This window comes from Anabrus simplex, chromosome 1 (assembly GCF_040414725.1).
Source record: "Anabrus simplex isolate iqAnaSimp1 chromosome 1, ASM4041472v1, whole genome shotgun sequence".
In the NCBI taxonomy this organism is placed as follows: Eukaryota; Metazoa; Arthropoda; class Insecta; order Orthoptera; family Tettigoniidae; genus Anabrus; species Anabrus simplex.
In genome coordinates, this window is record NC_090265.1 from 535,451,989 (window position 1) to 535,470,958 (window position 18,970).

The following is an 18,970-nucleotide window of genomic DNA, read 5'->3' on the forward strand; positions in this document are numbered from 1 at the left end:
AAAACTTGAAACCTTGAAAAATCGGGATATCAATAGCATACTTATCATGCTGATATTGCCTGAAAGGCAACACCTGATCATCCAGTTTGTTTAAATAAACATGCTGGTTCATGTTAGTGGTCACCTCAGTGAGTGGGCCCAAATCATGATTTGGAAAACACCCCCACAACATCACAGACCCACCTCCGGCTTGAACCTGACCTTGCACATACCCAGGATAAAATGTTTCATTTCGCCCTTGGTGCACATGACGAGCGTCATTGGAATATAGGCAAAAACATGATTCGTCAGGCCACATTACACTCTGTCCACATTCGATGATTTATACCCCAAATAATATGCACAGTTTTGTGAGCTTGTGTGAGCAAATGGCCTCTCGAGAGGTGATGAACTCCAAATGTTCACTGCATGCAGTTCCCATTGCGAAGTTTGCACGTTAACGGGTAGGGACGGACCTTCATTCACTGACTGCAGCAATTCATGCCGGATTTTGAAGCGATTTTGATACGCAAGCCGTGAAATGCGTCTCCGGTCCCTCTTTTTCCGACCACAATTCTAATGTCATGTTTTGTGGCCACATGTAGTACATTACTGCTTGCAGATATGCTGAACAGTCCACTGCGAAGCACCAACAAAACCAGCAACTTCACGCACTGTATGGCCATGGGCACAGCTAAACATAATTGCCCCTTTCTGCCGCTGTGTTATATCCTTCCAACTACCCACGTTAATGTACACTGTCTGCTTGAAACATCTCACTGATCGCTACTGCCTTATGCTTACTTAGAGGCAGTGTGCGTGCAGTTAAGCAAGGGACACGTTCGCTGCGCCATCTGTACAGGCTTAACATTCCGTCTGTGCATAAGCACTAGGATGACTAATTTTTTGTCTGGTGAGCTTATGAAAAGACCTGGAATTAACACTCAATCTTGGGATATGCTTGCTGAGAATCGTACACTTCGGCACCACACTGTTTCTACATCAGTTATTACATTTGAAGAGGAACAATGTACACATGAAGAGGCTAAGTGACAAGCATAGAAGCACAGTCAAGCTCAGCCCCACCCTTCACCGGCCATTCCATGTGATCTGTATGCACGTATGCTTCATGCCAAGATTGGGCTACTTTGTCATATAAAACATATTTACAAAGCAGTGACAGTGTGAAAATGTAAACTGCTGAAGAACATGCTTACTCGGATACGTATCGCAGTTACCGCTCCCACCAATTCTAATAGTTACTACAGTGTGGAAAGTTGGCCTGGAAGTCCTCTAATACATCAAATGTTCTAGAATGGGAATCTTACATTCAAGTACTATTAAATGCCAACTGACTGCACCAATACTCATTTCACAACCAAAAACATGGAAGAACAGAGTCAATCAAAATTTGAAATAGGACGAATCTATTAATTTCAACAAATCTTTCAGCTCATTATGCTAAGCTGTAGGGGTACAACAAAACACTATTTTTTCTTGTTTTCCCAATGGAAAGTTATTTGATGTTTATACCTTAAAATATTCTAGAACATTTTTAATACCATTAATTCCAAAACATAACTGGAGGTAAAATAACATGATAAATATGCATAAAACATGTTACCTATGAGTGAAGATAATATAAATATTGATTGACAAACATTTGACAGGCCTGGTACGAAGATCTGTCCATGGATAACATACACATTGGTGATACAATTTGAGTATAAGGAATGAAACAATTGTGTTATACAAAATCACTCCTATCAGATGTAATCTTCCTCTACATTGAAGAAGTAAGGATAACATAAAATTTAAGATAAGAATCGTAACACTAACCAAAGCCAGAAGAATGTTCCAAACTACCTCGTGATCGAAGAGATGATGCAAGACCTTGATAATTAGAATCATCATGAGACTTCTCAGTTGATTCCAGAGCGAACTTGGCACATTCTACTATCACATCATGATCTTCCATCTTCTTCCATCTTCAACAGAAATAAATAAAAAATTAAATAAATCCCAAAACGTAATCATTAAACTTTATAATAATCATTTAAGTACTTGGAATATTTAAATGATGCAGCAGTTATCATCGTAATGCACTATTTCCACAAACTACCTATTTGAGGAGAAAATAGTTAAAAGAAAAAACGAAGAGAGAAAATGTGACAAAGCATTCTGATGTGAGATATGTAATGGCCATACATACAATAACATAATAGACGGTTATGCCCTTCAGCGTTCAGTCTGCAAGCCTCTGTGAATTTACCAAACGTTGCCAATATCTTCTATTTGCAATTAGTGCTGTGGCTTCATTTCGTTCTGTACCTCTTATCTTTAAATCGTTAGAAACTGAGTCTAATCATCATCATCGTCTTGGTCTCCCTCTACTTCTCTTACCTTCCATAACAGAGTCCATTATTCTCCAAGGTAACCTATCCTCCTCTATTAGCCTCACATGACCCCACCACCAAAGCCGGTTTATGTGTACAGCTTCATCCAACGAGTTCAATCCTAACTAACCCTTTATCTCCTCATTCCAAGTACCCTCCTGCCATTGATCCCACCTGTTTGTACCAACAATCATTCCCGCTACATTCTTGTCTGTTACTTCTAACTTATGAATAACATATCCTGAGTCCACCCAGCTTTCGCTCCCGTAAAGTAAAGTTAGTCTGAAAACATACCGATGTAAAGATAGTTTCGTCCGGGAGTTGACTTCCTTCTTACAGAATACTGTTGATCGCAACTACAAACTCACTGCATTAGCTTTACTGCACCTTGATTCAATCTCACTTACTATATTACAATCCTGGGAAAATACACAACCTAAATACTTGAAATTATTTGCCTGTTCCATCTTTGTATCACCAATCTGACATTCAATTCTGTTGAATTTCTTACCTACTGACATCAATTTAGTCTTCGAAAGGCTAATTTTTATACCATACTCGTTGCACCTATTTTCAAGTTCCAAGATATTAGACTACAGGCTTTCGGCACAATCTGCCATTAAGACCAAGTCGTCAGCATACGCCAGACTGCTTACTACATTTCCACCTAACTGAATCCCTCCCTGCCACTTTACACCTTTCAGCAGATAATCCATGTAAACTACGAACAGCAAAGCTGAAAGATTATAGCCTTGTCTAACCCCTGTAAGTACCCTGAACCAAGAACTCATTCTACCATCAATTCTCACTGAAGCCCAATTGTACATATAAATGCCTTTGATTGATTTTAATAATCTACCTTTAATTCCATAGCCCCCGAGTATGGCGAACATCTCTTCCCTCGGTGCCCTGTCATATGCTTTCTCTACATCTACAAAACATAAACATAGCTGTCTATTCCTCTCATAACATTTTTCAATTACCCGGCGCATACTGAAAATCTGAGCCTGACAGCCCCTCTGTGGTCTGAAATCACATTGGTTTTCATTCAACTTCCTCTCAAACACTGATCGCACCCTCCCTTCCAAGATGCCAGTGAATCCTTTGCCTGGTATACTAAGCATTGATATATCTCGACAGTTGTTGCAATCCTTCCTGTTCCCTTGCTTGTATCATCATCATAATCCTCCTCCTCCTAAACCATCTCCAGTTTCCCGAATGCTTATAGACAGGTGCAATTACTGCTTTTATCAAATCTGAAGGTACCTTACCAACACTCCATGCTAATCTTACTACTCTATGAAGCCATTTCTTCCCTGCCTTCCCACTATACTTCACCATTTCAGGTCTAATTTCATCTATTCCTGCTGCTTTATGACAATGGAATATATTTACCATCCTTTCCACTTCCTCAAGCATAATTTCACCAACATCATTTTCCTCCTCCCCATGAGCTTGGTTGTTCTCAACACCACCAGGAAGAATTCCTTTTACGCTGAAGAGATTTTAAGAATATTCCCTCCACCTCTCCAGTGCTTCCCTGGGGTCTATTATGAGTTCATCTAAATTACCCAAAACACTGTTCAATTCCTTTTCCCCTCCAAGATTGTTTATTACTGTACAGAAAGGTTTCCCTGCTGCTTGACATAGCCTTCTCAGGTTATTACCAAAATCTTCCCAAGACTTCTGTTTGGACTCAACAACTATTTGTTTCGCTTTGTTTCTTTCATCTATGTACAATTCCCTGTCTGCATCGGCCCTTGTTGCAGCCATTTCTGATAAGCCTTCTTTTTACGTTTACAAGCTGCTCTCACTACATCGTTCCACCAAGATGTTAGCTTTTCCCTATCTTTACACACAGTCGTTGCTAGGCATTCCCTTGCTGTTTCTGCTACGGCATCCCTGTATGCCACCCATTCTCTTTCTATATCCTGAACCTGCTTACTGTCCACTGTTCGAAACTTTCACTAATCATATCCATGTACTTCTAATTTCCTCATCCTGGAGATTTTCTATCCTTAATCATTTGCAGATGCACTTTCTCCATCCTAGGTGTAGAGATACTTAGTTCACTACAGATCAGATAGTGGTCTGTATCATCGATTAGTCCCCAAAAAAACCCATACGTTCCTAACAGACTTCCTGAATTCGAAGTTGATTTATAGTCTATTTATGGATCTGGTACCCATAGCTTCCCATGTGTAGCAGTGAATAGCCTTATACTTGAAGAACGTATTCGTAACTGCTAAACCCATACTAGCACAGAAGTCCAGCAAATGCTTCCCATTCCCATTAGCCTCTATATCTTCCCCACATTTACCAATCACCCTTTCATATCCTTCAGTTCTATTTCCAACTCTCGCATTTAAATCGCCCATTAGTACTATCCTATCCTTGCTGTTGACCCTGACTACGATGTCACTCAATGCTTCATAAAACTTGTCAATTTCATCCTCATCTGCATCCTCACATGGTGAATACACCAAGACAATTCTCGTCCTAATTCCTCCAACTGCCAAATCTACCCAGATCATTCGCTCATGTACGTGCCTAATAGAAACAATGCTGCGTGCAATGGTATTCCTGATAAACAGCCCTACCCCATACTCTGTCCTTCCCTTTTTAACACCTGTCAAGTACACTGTATAATCTCCTATCTCTTCCTCGTTATCTCCCCTTACCCAAATATCACTTGCTCCTAGCACATCCAGATGCATCCTCTTTGCCGACTCAGCCAGTTCTACTTTCTTTCTTCCACATTCCATAAGCCCCATTAATATGGATAGCTCCCCATCGAATTCCATTTCGTTCACCAAGTTGTTTCCAAGGAGTCCCTCGCCTGCCAAATGGGAGTGGGACTCCGTTACTCCCATAGGTCCGAGGCTTGCTTAAAATGTTCTGAGCTCGGTAAATTCATGAAGCAGTAGGGTAGCATCCTTGCACATAGTCCAAGTGAGGATCTCTCCTCTAACGGGTTAAGGACCACCTGTGGATTGTATAGTCCTAGCGGTCTGAGCACGAAGTGGGCCATGACTCACAATATGTCCGAGATGCCCACTCCCATTCCATAGGAACTGGTATACCGACTCTCAGGACCACTTACTAGGGAACTCAGCCGTTGCCCATGGTTCACGAACTAGGAGGTGACTACAGTATCCCACACCATGAACCATATGTGTAATGGAACAACTGAATATTAAATAACTGATGTATGTTTCTGTATTATGGCATAAAATATCTTTTTAAAATATCCAAATCCTAGGTATAGTGAGGTCATAGCAGGTGAGCCACGATCTTTGCTCTACGATGACAGTCAAGTGGGAGAATATGGGAAAGAAATTCTTTTAATATTAACATATCAAGGTAAAGATGTGCACAATTTTGCATACTAATAAATGAATATCTCTCATTTTTGCACAAAGCCACATCATATTGCAAATGTCCTACTCAACTGGCTGTGAAGTATTACCAGACTAGGAAAGTTTGGGTCCCAAATAATGAACAGTCTGATTATCTGCAAAAATAAATATATGTCACGATGAAAGATCACACAAGAAAGAACAAATACCGATTGTTATTACAGAAGGAAGAAAGCAGCAGAATATTATTGATCCTTTTGACAATAAAAGGTGCAACGTAGGAAATGAAGGTATTTTTGAATCCTTTTCAAAATCCCAAATGTTTAGATGATTACAATTGTTCTGATAAGATAACCATGAGGTCAATGGCGAATCTCCTGTTAGTGAGGCAGAAGTTTATCTGCCTATGAAAGGAATAAATATTGACAGCTCTTCTGGGCCTAATCAAGTTTTACGAAAGTGGTTATGGAACTAAAATAGCCTAAGTCATTAGTTCCCTCTATGTTGAAGAGGTAAAGATAAAAAAGTTTAAGATAACATTTGTAACACTAATCAAAGCCAGAACAATGTTCCAAACTACCTTGTGATCGAAGGGATGATGCAAAACCTTGATAGTTAGAATCAGCATGCGACTTCTCAGTTGATTCCAGAAATAATAATAATAATAATAATAATAATAATAATAATAATAATAATAATAATAATAATCCTCAACATGTGGCCTCAGCTACAGTGTGCAGGCATTTTAATTTGATGCCATCTGGCTGCCGCCTTGTCAATTTTGATGTTGCGTTTTACTCTAGGCCTACTAAATGGCAGAGAAAAATCAATCTCTCTTCGGAGTGTATAGCTGATGCATAAGACTATTTTCATGTTTCTTACCTGTATTGAACTTAATACTAATTGTTACAATTCATGTTTTATTTTCCACCTAATTCAATACATAAAAATGTTTATTGTCTCTAGAAGGACTTTTTATTACAATGCAACACTAACAGAGACATATTTCGCTCGTTATATCGAGCATCGCCAGCCTCATTTGAACAAATATCTCAAGGTTAAGTCTTTACATTGAACTTTCATATAAACAATTTGATCATTAAAATTATTTTACACCGATAACATATTACCACTAGTTAACAATAATTAAGAAGAATATAAAATTAAAATATAGCTGGGAAGGACTAGACATTAACCACAATTTAGTGATTTATGTATTGACTTAGGTGGAAAATAAAACAAGAATTGTAACAATTAGTGTACACCTGATTTTTAATGAACTTTTTTAGGTGGACATCAAATATGTTGCCAAAGATCTTTTGCATGCTTTCACTTAAGTGACGTATTTTGGGCCTCTCCCACTATATTTTCGGACCGGCAATATCGCTGTAGAAATTTGTGTCTATTGGAATTTAATTCCTTCTTTGATTTAACTGTTTTCTGTGGGACTTCTCGTTGCTAATTTTTATTTACATACTCTCCTCCCTAGGAGCTATGTTTTATATTTATGTCTTATGGATTTAACTCGCCATGAGTAATATTCTTGGGCCCTGAGTCTAACTTGGGGCTCGCTTCCTCTCCAACCAATCAGAATGCTTGCAGATGCTTGGACAGTCTTCTGCTTGGTGTAAGCTAGCCTGCCGAGTTGAGTGTACAATCAGCCATGATGCGAGTGAGATGTGTTTTGTGGGCACATAAGTGTCTGGCTTCGGCCTACATTATGAACCCGGAATAAAATCTGGTGGTACAAGGCTTTTCTCCCCTCAGAAACATTTACTTTTTGGTTTGTTGGAAGGCGTCCTCCTGTTACTTTATTCTTATTGCATTCATCTTACCTGAGTGAGTAGTGCCTTACAGATGCCAAGGCGTTACTACTAAGCTGAAGACATCATGTAAGTTCACCGTGATTCTAATTTTATTCTTCCTCCCAGGACTGGTTAAATAGCACTTCTGGATATTTGTTTTCTATTCTGAACTGTTTGCATCTTTTGGATCTCAAGGAAAAAGTCATATGGCCGGTTTCTGGTACACCACAGTTACCTGTGAGTTACCTAAACGCCCTTGTAACTTTAACTGCGCTCTTAACTTTAATGAGTTTCTGGAAACTTAAATCAAGATTTATAAGCCCTGGTAATAAACAGTACAGTTACCGTCATGTTTAGTATCTCTCTTCCTCCAATAGATGTCTCTACGCAAATGTTTCAGGGTTATTTTGGTAATATCTAGTTACTTTTACTAGCAGAAGTTTTCTAGAATGAAAATTGGTTGGCAAACATGTACACAGACATCTCAATCGCAATGCGGTTATAAGAAGTCAGTGAATGATAGCTATTTGGTGCAACACAATACGGAAATGTCGGATAATTCTAAACGTGCAAAAAATTTCAGTCCTTTCGAGAGGAACTTGTTAATAGACCTCATTCTTCAAAGAAAAGAAGTGATTGAGAATAAGAAGACTGATGGGGCAACAGCAGCTCAGAAAAAAAGTTCTTGGGAGGACTTATGTAAAGTCTTCAATGCATCCAGCCAGACAGGAGGACAGAGTGCAAAACAGTTAAAAGAACTGTATTTCGTTATGAAAAGGAAAGCAAGAAAGCACAATAACGAAGACAGGGTAAGTAGTGATACATCATCTTACTGGTGACGTGAGGTCTCTGAGACTTGTGACAAAAATAGAGTTCAATGAGAAACATTCTGCATCTTATACAAGTACTACTATTATTTTATCGGATTCAGTATGTAATAATCTCTCATAATATGAATATATGTAGTACCTAATAATGCAAAAATTACATATATATTCCCTTCTTTGTTACTCACAGTACGTAGACATCCTCGTAAATTTCACCTTGATTGTTGTCGTCACTAAAAATGTTCTTCAAATTACCAAACAGATCACTTTTCACTGATTCAAAACAAAAGGAGCGTAAACAAATATAATCCTATGAATGAAAATGTGTAGCACACTTTGGAACCTATCATTCCCGCACTGATGATGTGACACTCATTCGTTCTTGATGTAACTGGTGCAAATTTTTTTAGTACACTGCGAACAAACTGGCAACTTGCACTTTTCTTTTATATGTAATTTTACTTGATAAGCTCCCAAACCCTTCAAGAAATCCACTTTATCCGGTCTTTCAGGCTGCAACTTGAACAACACGAAAGCCTTACAAACTGCAATCAACAATAGCCGAAAGAAATTAGCCTTATCACTATATTGTTCATAGTAGTTCCCTAATATACTCCCCGAACTGAGGATTTGTAATCTTAATAACTGCAATGGACCAGCCATTTGATATGTTTTACTTCCGCAGGCTACGCAACATGCATTGACAAAAATACTCTCCTAACTGGTGACGTGAGCTCTGGATGTCCACTTGAGAATTTTAATCGTAGTGAGCTAACCCTGACCTTGGGTATGAAGTGTGTTGACACCGATAAGAAGGTAACATAAACTACAGCTCCCTGCAAGATTTATAATTAAAGAAGTCCAGATATTTTATATTTCGTGTGAGTATATGAGACCTCACATCACCTTTAAATGATATATAAAATTAAAAGAGCAATGAAAAATCTGTATTTATTATTCAGCAGGCTTATATTAAATGCACACCAGTAATTAAGATGTTGATTATGTAGTATAAATGTAAATATTAATGGTGAATGTTCTTTAATTTCAGATTGGGTGTTCACTAACTGGTGGTGGGACTCCTGAAACAAAGGCTGATGAAATAGATCTAAAGATTATAGGTGCACCGAAAGATCAATTTGAACCAGATGAAAATCCATTTGATTCCAGTTCTCTTTTGTTTAATGATTCAGTTCCCGTATTCGAAGATACGTCTACAGTAGAGGCGTTATGTACCGAGGAGGTTGTAAGTGAAACAGCTAGGACAGATGACACCATCCAAGTGGAATCAGTGACTGAAGCCAATGATAAGGTGGACGTACATGTAGTGAATGAAATGTTGTCGACTCCAGCACTCCCTAGGCCTAAACCAGCACCTAAAAGAAAATCAGATTATGTCCACAGCATCAGTGAAAGCATTGTAAACAGAAAGAAAGCCAAAACTGATATAGATGAAGAACTTGCGATAATTAAAAAGAAGGAATTTGAAATGAAGGAAGTAAAACATAATAAAAAGTGTGAAATATTAGACATTCAAAAGAGTGCTCTTAAGGAGTTGGAAAAACAAGAATATGAATTTAAAATTAAGGAAATTGATTACAAAATAAAATTAAAACAATTTGAAATGATGTAAGAACAATCTAAAACAAATACTATTTTCCTTTTTTGCGTGTCATATTAATCTGAAAATTAGCCTATGTCAATACATTATAATTTGTGATAAACTATAGTCTAATATATCAATTTATATTAGAATATAAATGTTTCATATTTACATTATCTGAAAATGCTTTCCACAATTGCAGCACGAACAGAATTACCCTCATTATCAGGTAGGTTTTCTGTGGGTACTGGGTCGTCGTAATCTGCATCCATTTCCATGACCGGCATATCCTCTTTTTCTTCTATCGCTAAGTTGTGTAATATAGCAGCTGCCACTATTGCTGTTAAAGTTGTTTGTCGTTTGGTGCGAAATCGCAAAGCCAGGATAGGGAAACGTCTCTTAAGAACTCCAAAGCACCGTTCAATGCAATTTCTTGTTCGTATATGTGCTGAATTGTATCGTTCTTGCGCATTGTTTTGAGGGTTTAGAATCGGCGTAAGAATGAATTTCTTCTGCTGGTATGCACTGTCAGCAAGCAAAAAAGAGTTTGGAAATTCTCCTCGAACAAATCTGAGATTCAATGCAGATGCACTGAAGATTGTGCTGTCATGGGTTGAACCTGGCCAGCGAGCAACAATATCCATGATGCGCAGATTTTTATCGCAGACTACTTGAACGTTATAGGAAAAGTAGGATTTTCTATTTCTATACTGTTCTGCATTTTCACCACCCGGAGACTGAATCTTCACGTGTGTCCCATCAATGCATCCTATTACAGAGGGAAAGCCAGAAATGGCAAGGAAGGTTCTTTTCGTTTCTGCAATTTCCACTGGGTTTCTTGGCATGTAAATAAATTTGTCCCGCAAAGCAGCAATTTGAGGGAGCACCTTCTGCAATATGCGACATGTCGTTGATTTATGTAGGTTAATGTCATCACCAAAATTTGGAAAGCTCCTGTTGCTAGAAATATTAGGGTAATCAGAATTTGATTTAATGAACTTACAGACTGGTTTCGGTGTGTTTCAGGTCTAATATTTTGACCAATTTGATGTTCTAACCTTATCACTGTCTGTTTTCTTAACCTGTACCTCATCTGAAATTCGGTTTCATTAAAGTGATCGAATGGATTTTTCAAAGCCCTGAACACTCGTGGCATTGGTAGAGCACCCAAAACAGCCAAATCTTCTTTGTCTAACGACACAGAATTTGATGATTACAACGAAGACGAAGATAATAATAATTCCATTTTGCTGATATGAACTAGTATCGTAATACCACCTACAATACTATGAACGCAGGCTATCTACCGTAACGTAGAAAAGAAAAGAAAGCACGTACACGCTACAATGAATGTCTGAATATATTATAATCAGATTATTATCACTTACTAATGTATACGAAACTAATACAAGACCTTGTACGAAACAGTAATGAAATGGCGCTGCACATCGGTATTTGTTGGAATCAGTTCTAACATAGAGGTAACCACAGCTTTAGCTGCAGTTACCAGTCACTGCGCAGTTAACTGTGAAGAAGACGGTAACTGTTGTTTTGGAAACTCATTTTGAACATATCATCTTAAGTCACTGATAACTACGCATCTACAGGTAACTGTCGTTCCAGAAACCGGCCAATAGCCTTCGTTCTATCTCCGGTCCCCTTAAATTTTTTAACTGTGACTAAAATGTAAAGCTTTTTTTTTTTTTTGCTAGGGGCTTTACGTCGCACCGACACAGATAGGTCTTATGGCGACGATGTAAAGCTTTTTATTACGATTAACGTAGTTTATACGTCCTAAAGAGTTTTGATTGTAAATCGTATGCTGGTAATGTTGCAACATCCATCTTCGTAATAATATATTATTATTATTATTATTATTTATAAATTGGGAAATTGAAAAAAATGGTACTGATGACATTAATTTGAACATTAATGGTATTGAGCAACTTAAAGGTATTAATTTATTGAAGGTATAGAGACCACGTGAGATTTTGCCTGAGACTCAAAATCTCTGTTTGGGTTTTGGATTAAGTGCTATTCTTTTTGTATTTCTTTATTTTTATTTATTGCTGCTTTAAGCATTTAACTTCTTGTTGTACTTAGTTTCTTCTTTGGGTTTATCCTATTGTCATTTCTGATTTCGTGATTGGTCACTTCTGGGCTTTATGTGCGTGTTGTCGTTTCTATGGCAACTGCAGCCTTGGTGGTGATGATTGATTTTCATTTATTCGAGTGGGCGTGACCTAGATGATTTGACCTGTATTGATCTTGCTTCTTGATGACATTTTGCAAGTGATCCCTTCTTTAATGTTACTTGTTTGATTTTCCTCCCATTTCTTGTTCACTTTTTGTTCTGTCTTTGGGACAGGTTATACGTATTAGGTTATTTTTCCTTTTCTGAAACGTGAGTTTGGGATCTGACCCCTGGCGAAACCTCCGTGGTGGTTATTTGACAGAGATGAGAAATCTATTAGGTTCAACCTATTCAATACTAATTACGTGTTGATGTTACTAATAACTTTTACTTAACATGGGACCGGTTTTGACATTTAAAATGTCATCATCAGCCATAAAATAAACCACAAATATATAAGCAATGACATAATAATCAAAACTATTGTGGATACACATTGAAATATGTTCATTAAAAGTCTTTAACCATCCATTCACACCATGTATTAAGATAAATTGCCATAACAGAAGAGCAACGGCATAAGAATTAAATCACTGAGCTCGATAGCTGCAGTCGCTTAAGTGCGGCCAGTATCCAGTAATTGGGGGATAGTGGGTTCGAGCCCCACTGTCGGCAGCCCTGAAGATGGTTTTCCGTGGTTTCCCATTTTCACACCAAGCAAATGCCGGGGCTGTACCTTAATTAAGGCCACGGCCGCTTCCTTCCAATTCCTAGGCCCTTCCTATCCCAACGTCGCCATAAATCTGGCGCAGTGACACATTGAAGTATGCATATAGTCTCTCACTTCCGAATAGAAGGTCAATATTCAGCGTGATACATAGTACCCTATCACGTTAAAAAAACCCACCACACTATTCACAAGACTGACCTTAAACCTACTACTCCCCTAACAAGATCTTTTTCTTCCCCCCTCCCCCCCCCCTTCCCACATCCGCCTTCTCCCCTCCAGACCTACCACATATCACATTTTATATCTCACAAGACTAATGTCTTTTAACACTGACTGATTGCATATACATCAGTGTAAAAATGTTATCAGGCATAAATTACATACCAATTGATTCCAATAAGTTCTCGACATTCTGGTTGACGCATAGCATGTGTGAGTGTTTTAAATGACTCTTTACTTTGGAAGCCTGTAGGAGCCTTCTATTGAACGGATGCTCAAAGACTACATATCAAAGAACATTCTTTTATTCTTTGAATAGTGAGAGACTATATGCATACTTCAATGTGTCACTGCGCCAGATTTAATTATTATGCTGTTGATGACATTTTAAATGTCGAAACTGGTACCATGTTAAATAAAAGTTATTAGTAACATCAACACATGATTAGTATTGAAAAGGTTGAACCTAATAGATTTCTCATCTCTGTGATCTCAGTTCAATACGGAAACATCAATGAAGGTCATATCTTTGAATAACGTGGTTATTTGAGTCGACTGGTGTAAGGAAAAGGAAAAAGAAATAAATGGTGAAATCCTTGAATTAAATGTAATGTCGAGGTGAATTTTAAAGAAGGAAATACTCTTTTTAAAAAATTCACTGAAGATTTACAGCTAGTTTTAAGATGATGATGATGATGCTTGCTGTTTAACGGGGCCTAACATCGAGGTCATCGGCCCCTAATGGTTCGATATGAGACGAAATGGAATGACAAATTAAAAGTCCAAAATTCTCCACTGACCAGAATTCAAAACATGAGGACGAAGAATGAATGGATGGAGATGAATTTAAAACAATCAGTGGATGCGACCCGCAATGCCTTACATTCACAGATTCTGATGTAAAACAATATGATTACTGACCAAGGGACTGCTGCTATAGCATAACACTGAATTGATGATGCTTGCAGTCTAAAGCGGATCCAAAATCCAAAGTTATCGGCCCCTCATAATGGTACTTATCGCTAGGAATGTAGAACCATGGCATTTGTCATGCTGCAGTAGTAATCAAAAGTAACAGAGACTCGCGGTATGCCACACATTATGGTACTACTCACAGGTTATGAAATTTGACATATACTACAGACCTATGGTTTTTCTCACATTGCGGCGCCATTTACAGGCAACGCAACCCTACGGTGTTCAGCACATACGAGTATTAACCACAGAGACCTTCCCCTATCCCATGGTGTTCTTCATATAGTGGGTACTAATCATAGGCAAGGCAGAACCATGGTAGCTATCATCCCATGGTCCCGCTCATACGGTGGTACTAATCACAGGTACTGCAAAAGCTCACCGCACGGTGCTCCTGTTTGCTACAAATCACAAACCTATTTGGTACATAATATAGTGGTACTATGCGCAAGTAAAAGCGACCCATGATGATCTCCGCGTGGTGGTACTAATCACAAGTAGTTTCATGGTTGCAAGACAATCATCCCTTGGTCGCCCCTTTTAGTCGCCTCTTACGACAAGCAGGGTATACCGTGGGTGTATTCTTCGTCTGCCTTCCCCACCCACAGGGGGTTGTATGTTTGGTCCGCGAGAGGTATTTTATTTCCCTCAAGTCCGCTGGCAAGCCGGTTAGGACCCCACCCCCTATCCGCCACCTGGGACGCGCCACATGGGAGTATCACCTCTCCCCCTGCTACGCCTGTGTAACAGGTTTGTGGCTAGTTTTAAGAATCAGGACCATGGTCCTGTTACATCTTGTTCACTAAAGCCATCATTAAGTCTTTAATTTATTAATTATTAATTGATTTTAATTAGTTACTTTCATTTTAATAGAGAGGATGTCTTTCTCATTAATGTATTTTAATTCACTTGTTTCATTAATTAAACAATACCTTATTTATTATTATTTACATTTTATGGCCTTCATTGGACCACTCTAACCAACTTTATACAAAGAATTTTTCAGTTTCCTGTCAGCCCAGTACTTCTTCATTCTCTCTGATCTTATCCTTCTTTCTTAATTGGAAATCACCCTTCCTATTGTCTGTTTGTTGATTCTGATTTGCAGTCTGGTTTGTTTGTCTGAGTTTCTTGATTTTGTCTGTTTTGTTTCTTAGGTCTTCCACTGTAATTTGTAGTTCATCCATATCTTCTTTGATTTCTGTAATCCACTTAATGTTGCACTTACTATTCCATAATTTTTCTATTATTCTCCTGATGATCCTATTCTCTGGTGTCCTGATTAGTTGTCCGAAAAATTAAATGTTTCTTCGTGCCAGCAAGCGACAGTACGGCTGGTGCAATGCTAATATTGCACAAGATGGAGTGTCCAATCTACTTCTTTCTGCTCTTCAAAAATCCAACTATGTCTGCCATCTTTGAACCCGCAATCTTGGGATCTGGAGGCCAACACTCTACCACTCATCCACAGTGGGAGCTACATCATACATAGATTTATCAGAACAGCAAAGACCTTTTGTTTCAATGCCTGGTTATTCATTAACTCTTCACTCGTAAACAGCTGCCATCAAGATGCACAGACAAAATGTAAAAGACTGCTGCTTTACATTCTGAAACTGACTCTACTCACCTCTGCCCTCATCATCAAATAATGCTCACTTCTTTCTGGCGTTCTGCCTCCGCACTCCGGAACAAGTGCAGAAATACTCCCAGCTGATCTTCTGTACCAGCACCAGATGATGTTATTTCTGCAAGAATCTCAGTTCCTAACTTCCAGCATGTTCTCAATGTGTGTGTATGTGTGACAACCTTCCCTTCATTCTACTCTCTCCAACACACACATATATGGCCTTGTGTGAATACTCGAGACGGATCTTCAGCCTGTTGGAGAGGGAGGACGTTTTCCCCAACGTGCAGGTCTCCAGTCAAAATAGACTTGTGCACTCAGGACTGCCAGGCAACAGGAAAGACCATAATGTATGAACATTTATATCACACCTTATAATCAAAAGGATTTTTCTTTCATTCCTCTTTGGAAGGGAATAGCGATTGACAATTCCTCGTTGAAACAAAATGAAAATTTAATATGGGAGGATTATTGCTTAACGAATCATTTTGGACATACTTGCAATGCCTTTAGAGCCATTTGCTTCAATGCGAACTTTGTGTACAGCACTTAGTGTGCCTTTTACCATAAACTGAGCAGTGGAGATCTAAAGTGTACAACGCAGCTACCTCTTGTTACTAGACTTTATTAACTTTTTTTTTTTCAATTGGTTTAATGTCACACCGACACAAATAAATCTTATGGTGACAGTGGGACAGGACAGGGCTAGGAGTGGGAAGAAATAGGATGTGGCCTTAATTAAGGTACAGCCCCGGCATTTGTCTGGTGTGAAAATGGGAAACCATGGAAAACCATATTTATGGCTGCTGACAGTTTGGTTCGAACCCACTATCTCCTGAATGTAAGCTCACAGGTACCACATGGCCAACTCGCTCGGCGACTTTCTTATCTATCTACTTTCCATGTTCCCCAATTTGTTTTCCCTTCTTTTTTGGTGTTCTTTCTCATTTAACCTTAAACTCTGTTGGCATCAATGTAATATTTAAAAAAAAAACTTCTATGTATTGATTTCTCCTTGCCAGATGGTGTAAATTAGAATATATGTGGTTGGGAAGGTGCTCTAAGAGATATTTTGTGAAGGTATTGTAAAATTGCTATTTTAGTCTGGAAGTTATTTTATTTAGCATATGGCCCATACAATCAAGTTGAGTACAAAAATAAATTATATACATATTTACATACAAGAAAACAATGAACCGGAAAAGACTCCTTACAACTGAATGTCAAGATCATTGATCCACTGTATTGCTTCTGGAGTTACCATCAGAAAATTAACTTTGCTGCCTGTGTATGCCCGCGTTTCACACTCTGTCAATATGGTGTATGGTTTGTCGTGCAGCTCCGCAGTCACACGCGGCTGTCGGCAACTTGTTCCATTTAAACAACATGTCTCTGCATCTGCCATGGCCTGTTCTTATTCTGTTCAGAGCAGACCATGTTTTACGTGATAGCTGGAATCCATTTGGAAGTTTGGCATTCGAGAACATACTGTGCAGGTGCATCTCCGTTGCTGCTTCCCACCATCTTTTCCACTCTGTAGTAGATTGCAGTTCCTTAAGATTTTATTAAATTCCTTGATGAGAGCAGAGGATCTGTGTAAATCAGATGGCATTTTGCCAGATAAAAGCAGGAGCCAATGAGTTGGCGTAGATCGAATTGTGCCAGTTATTATGCGCATAATGGAATTCAATTATCAATAAGTCTTGTGTGATGACTGTTCATCCATACTGGAACACAGTATTCAGCACTTGAATACACCAAGTCTAAAGCTGAAGACCGTAAAATGCTTGCCGAAGAACCCCAGGTAGTTCCACAAAGCTTATGAATGATGTTATGCGTTTTCAGTTTCTGTGTGGAGTTCAGCAGATTTTGCTTGTAGGTTAATGTTTGATCTAAGGTTACTCCAAGGAGTGGCGATAGGACTGAACCTTGAGGCAAACCATTTTTAAGCTTCCTCTCCTTGCCCACATTGTTCCCGATGATGCCCTGAAGCCTCCTATCACTCAGCATATTGTTAGTAAGTCTTGCTTTCTGCATGGTATGGAGCTGGAGAAGTTTATAGACCATACCTTCCCTCCACACGGTATCAAATGCAGCAGTGAGATCGACAAAAGCAACAGATGTTTTCAACTTTCTTTGGACATTTATCATCCCTTATTATACCCCTGTAATATTCTTGTGGCATTCATGCCAAATTTCTCTTCTAGAACTTGCTTTTATGTCGTACTGACATAGATAGCTCTTATGGAGATGATGGGGAGAGGAAAGGGCTTGGAGTGGAAAGGAAGTAGCCATGCCCTTAATTAAGGTACAGCCGCAGCATTTGCCTAGTGTGAAAATGGGAAACAACGGAAAACAGTCTTCAGAGCTGCCAACAGCGGGGTTTGAACCCACTATCTCCCGGATGCAAGCTCACAGCCGTATGCCCCTAACTGCACGGCCAACTCACCTGGTAATTTCTCTTCTGTTCAACATTGTACCTGAAGTAGCCCCTTTTACCAGGCAAAGCATGTATATGAAATTATTAATATATTCATACTTGAGTTTTGTTAAATGTTTGATGCTATTCTGCAGCCTTATCCCTGTTTGGAGATCACATTTCCCTGACCATGTCCTTTATTACTCAAGATATCGTACTTGGAATAGTTAGGTACGATTTTTTACACCAATCTTTTTTTTTTTTAAAGTCCTTTGCATGTATACCTTCATCTCTTTGTACTATCCACCTCTGATCTCCAGTGCCCAGTAGTCCTAGCCTATGTTTCCACTATCGTTCTGTTGTTTGTTTACCTGCATATTTGAGGTTAATATTTCTAGGTTTACACTGTCTTGAGGTTACTAATGCCAAGCTTTTTACAAGCAAAACTTTATACTGATGACTTGGGATCAACATCTACATTATATTTTGCAATAACCAATATATATATATTAACAACCCTCTGCCTATACCGTTCGTTACAAAATAGTACCAGAGCATCCCACTTCATGACAATTCCTTGATGTACAAAGAAACATTTGATACAATTGGCTGCAAACTTCTAGACTTTATTTTGAACACAAAACCAATTCCTCCACATTCACGATCCTCAGTACTATAACTTACGACAAACAACACAGTCAATGTTAAACTGATGTAGTGACACGAACCAAGCGCATGCAACATATCTGTAGAGGAGTAACCCTTATTATCTCTGTTAATGCTGGTATTATTATATTAAGGGAGATGAATGATAATGAAATTGCCTCTGAACTTGAATGCCAAAAGACCTATCTGTGTTGGTGCGACGTAAAGCAACTACCAAGAAGAAGAAAAAAG

At 38.7% G+C, this 18,970-nt stretch overlaps 1 protein-coding gene across 3 annotated transcripts in view; it reads right to left on the reverse strand.

Moving 5' to 3' along the window:
- Positions 1 to 18,970, reverse strand: part of Tsc1 (tuberous sclerosis 1 protein hamartin) — a 442,531-nt gene that overhangs the window by 174,853 nt on the left and 248,708 nt on the right. For 2 of the 3 annotated variants that reach the window (XM_067135484.2, XM_067135482.2), the window contains one exon: positions 1,819 to 1,967. In XM_067135484.2, the coding sequence (XP_066991585.2) occupies positions 1,819 to 1,967 (149 nt within the window). The remainder of the gene's footprint in view (positions 1 to 1,818; positions 1,968 to 18,970) is intronic. The other variant, XM_067135485.2, reaches the window with a different exon arrangement.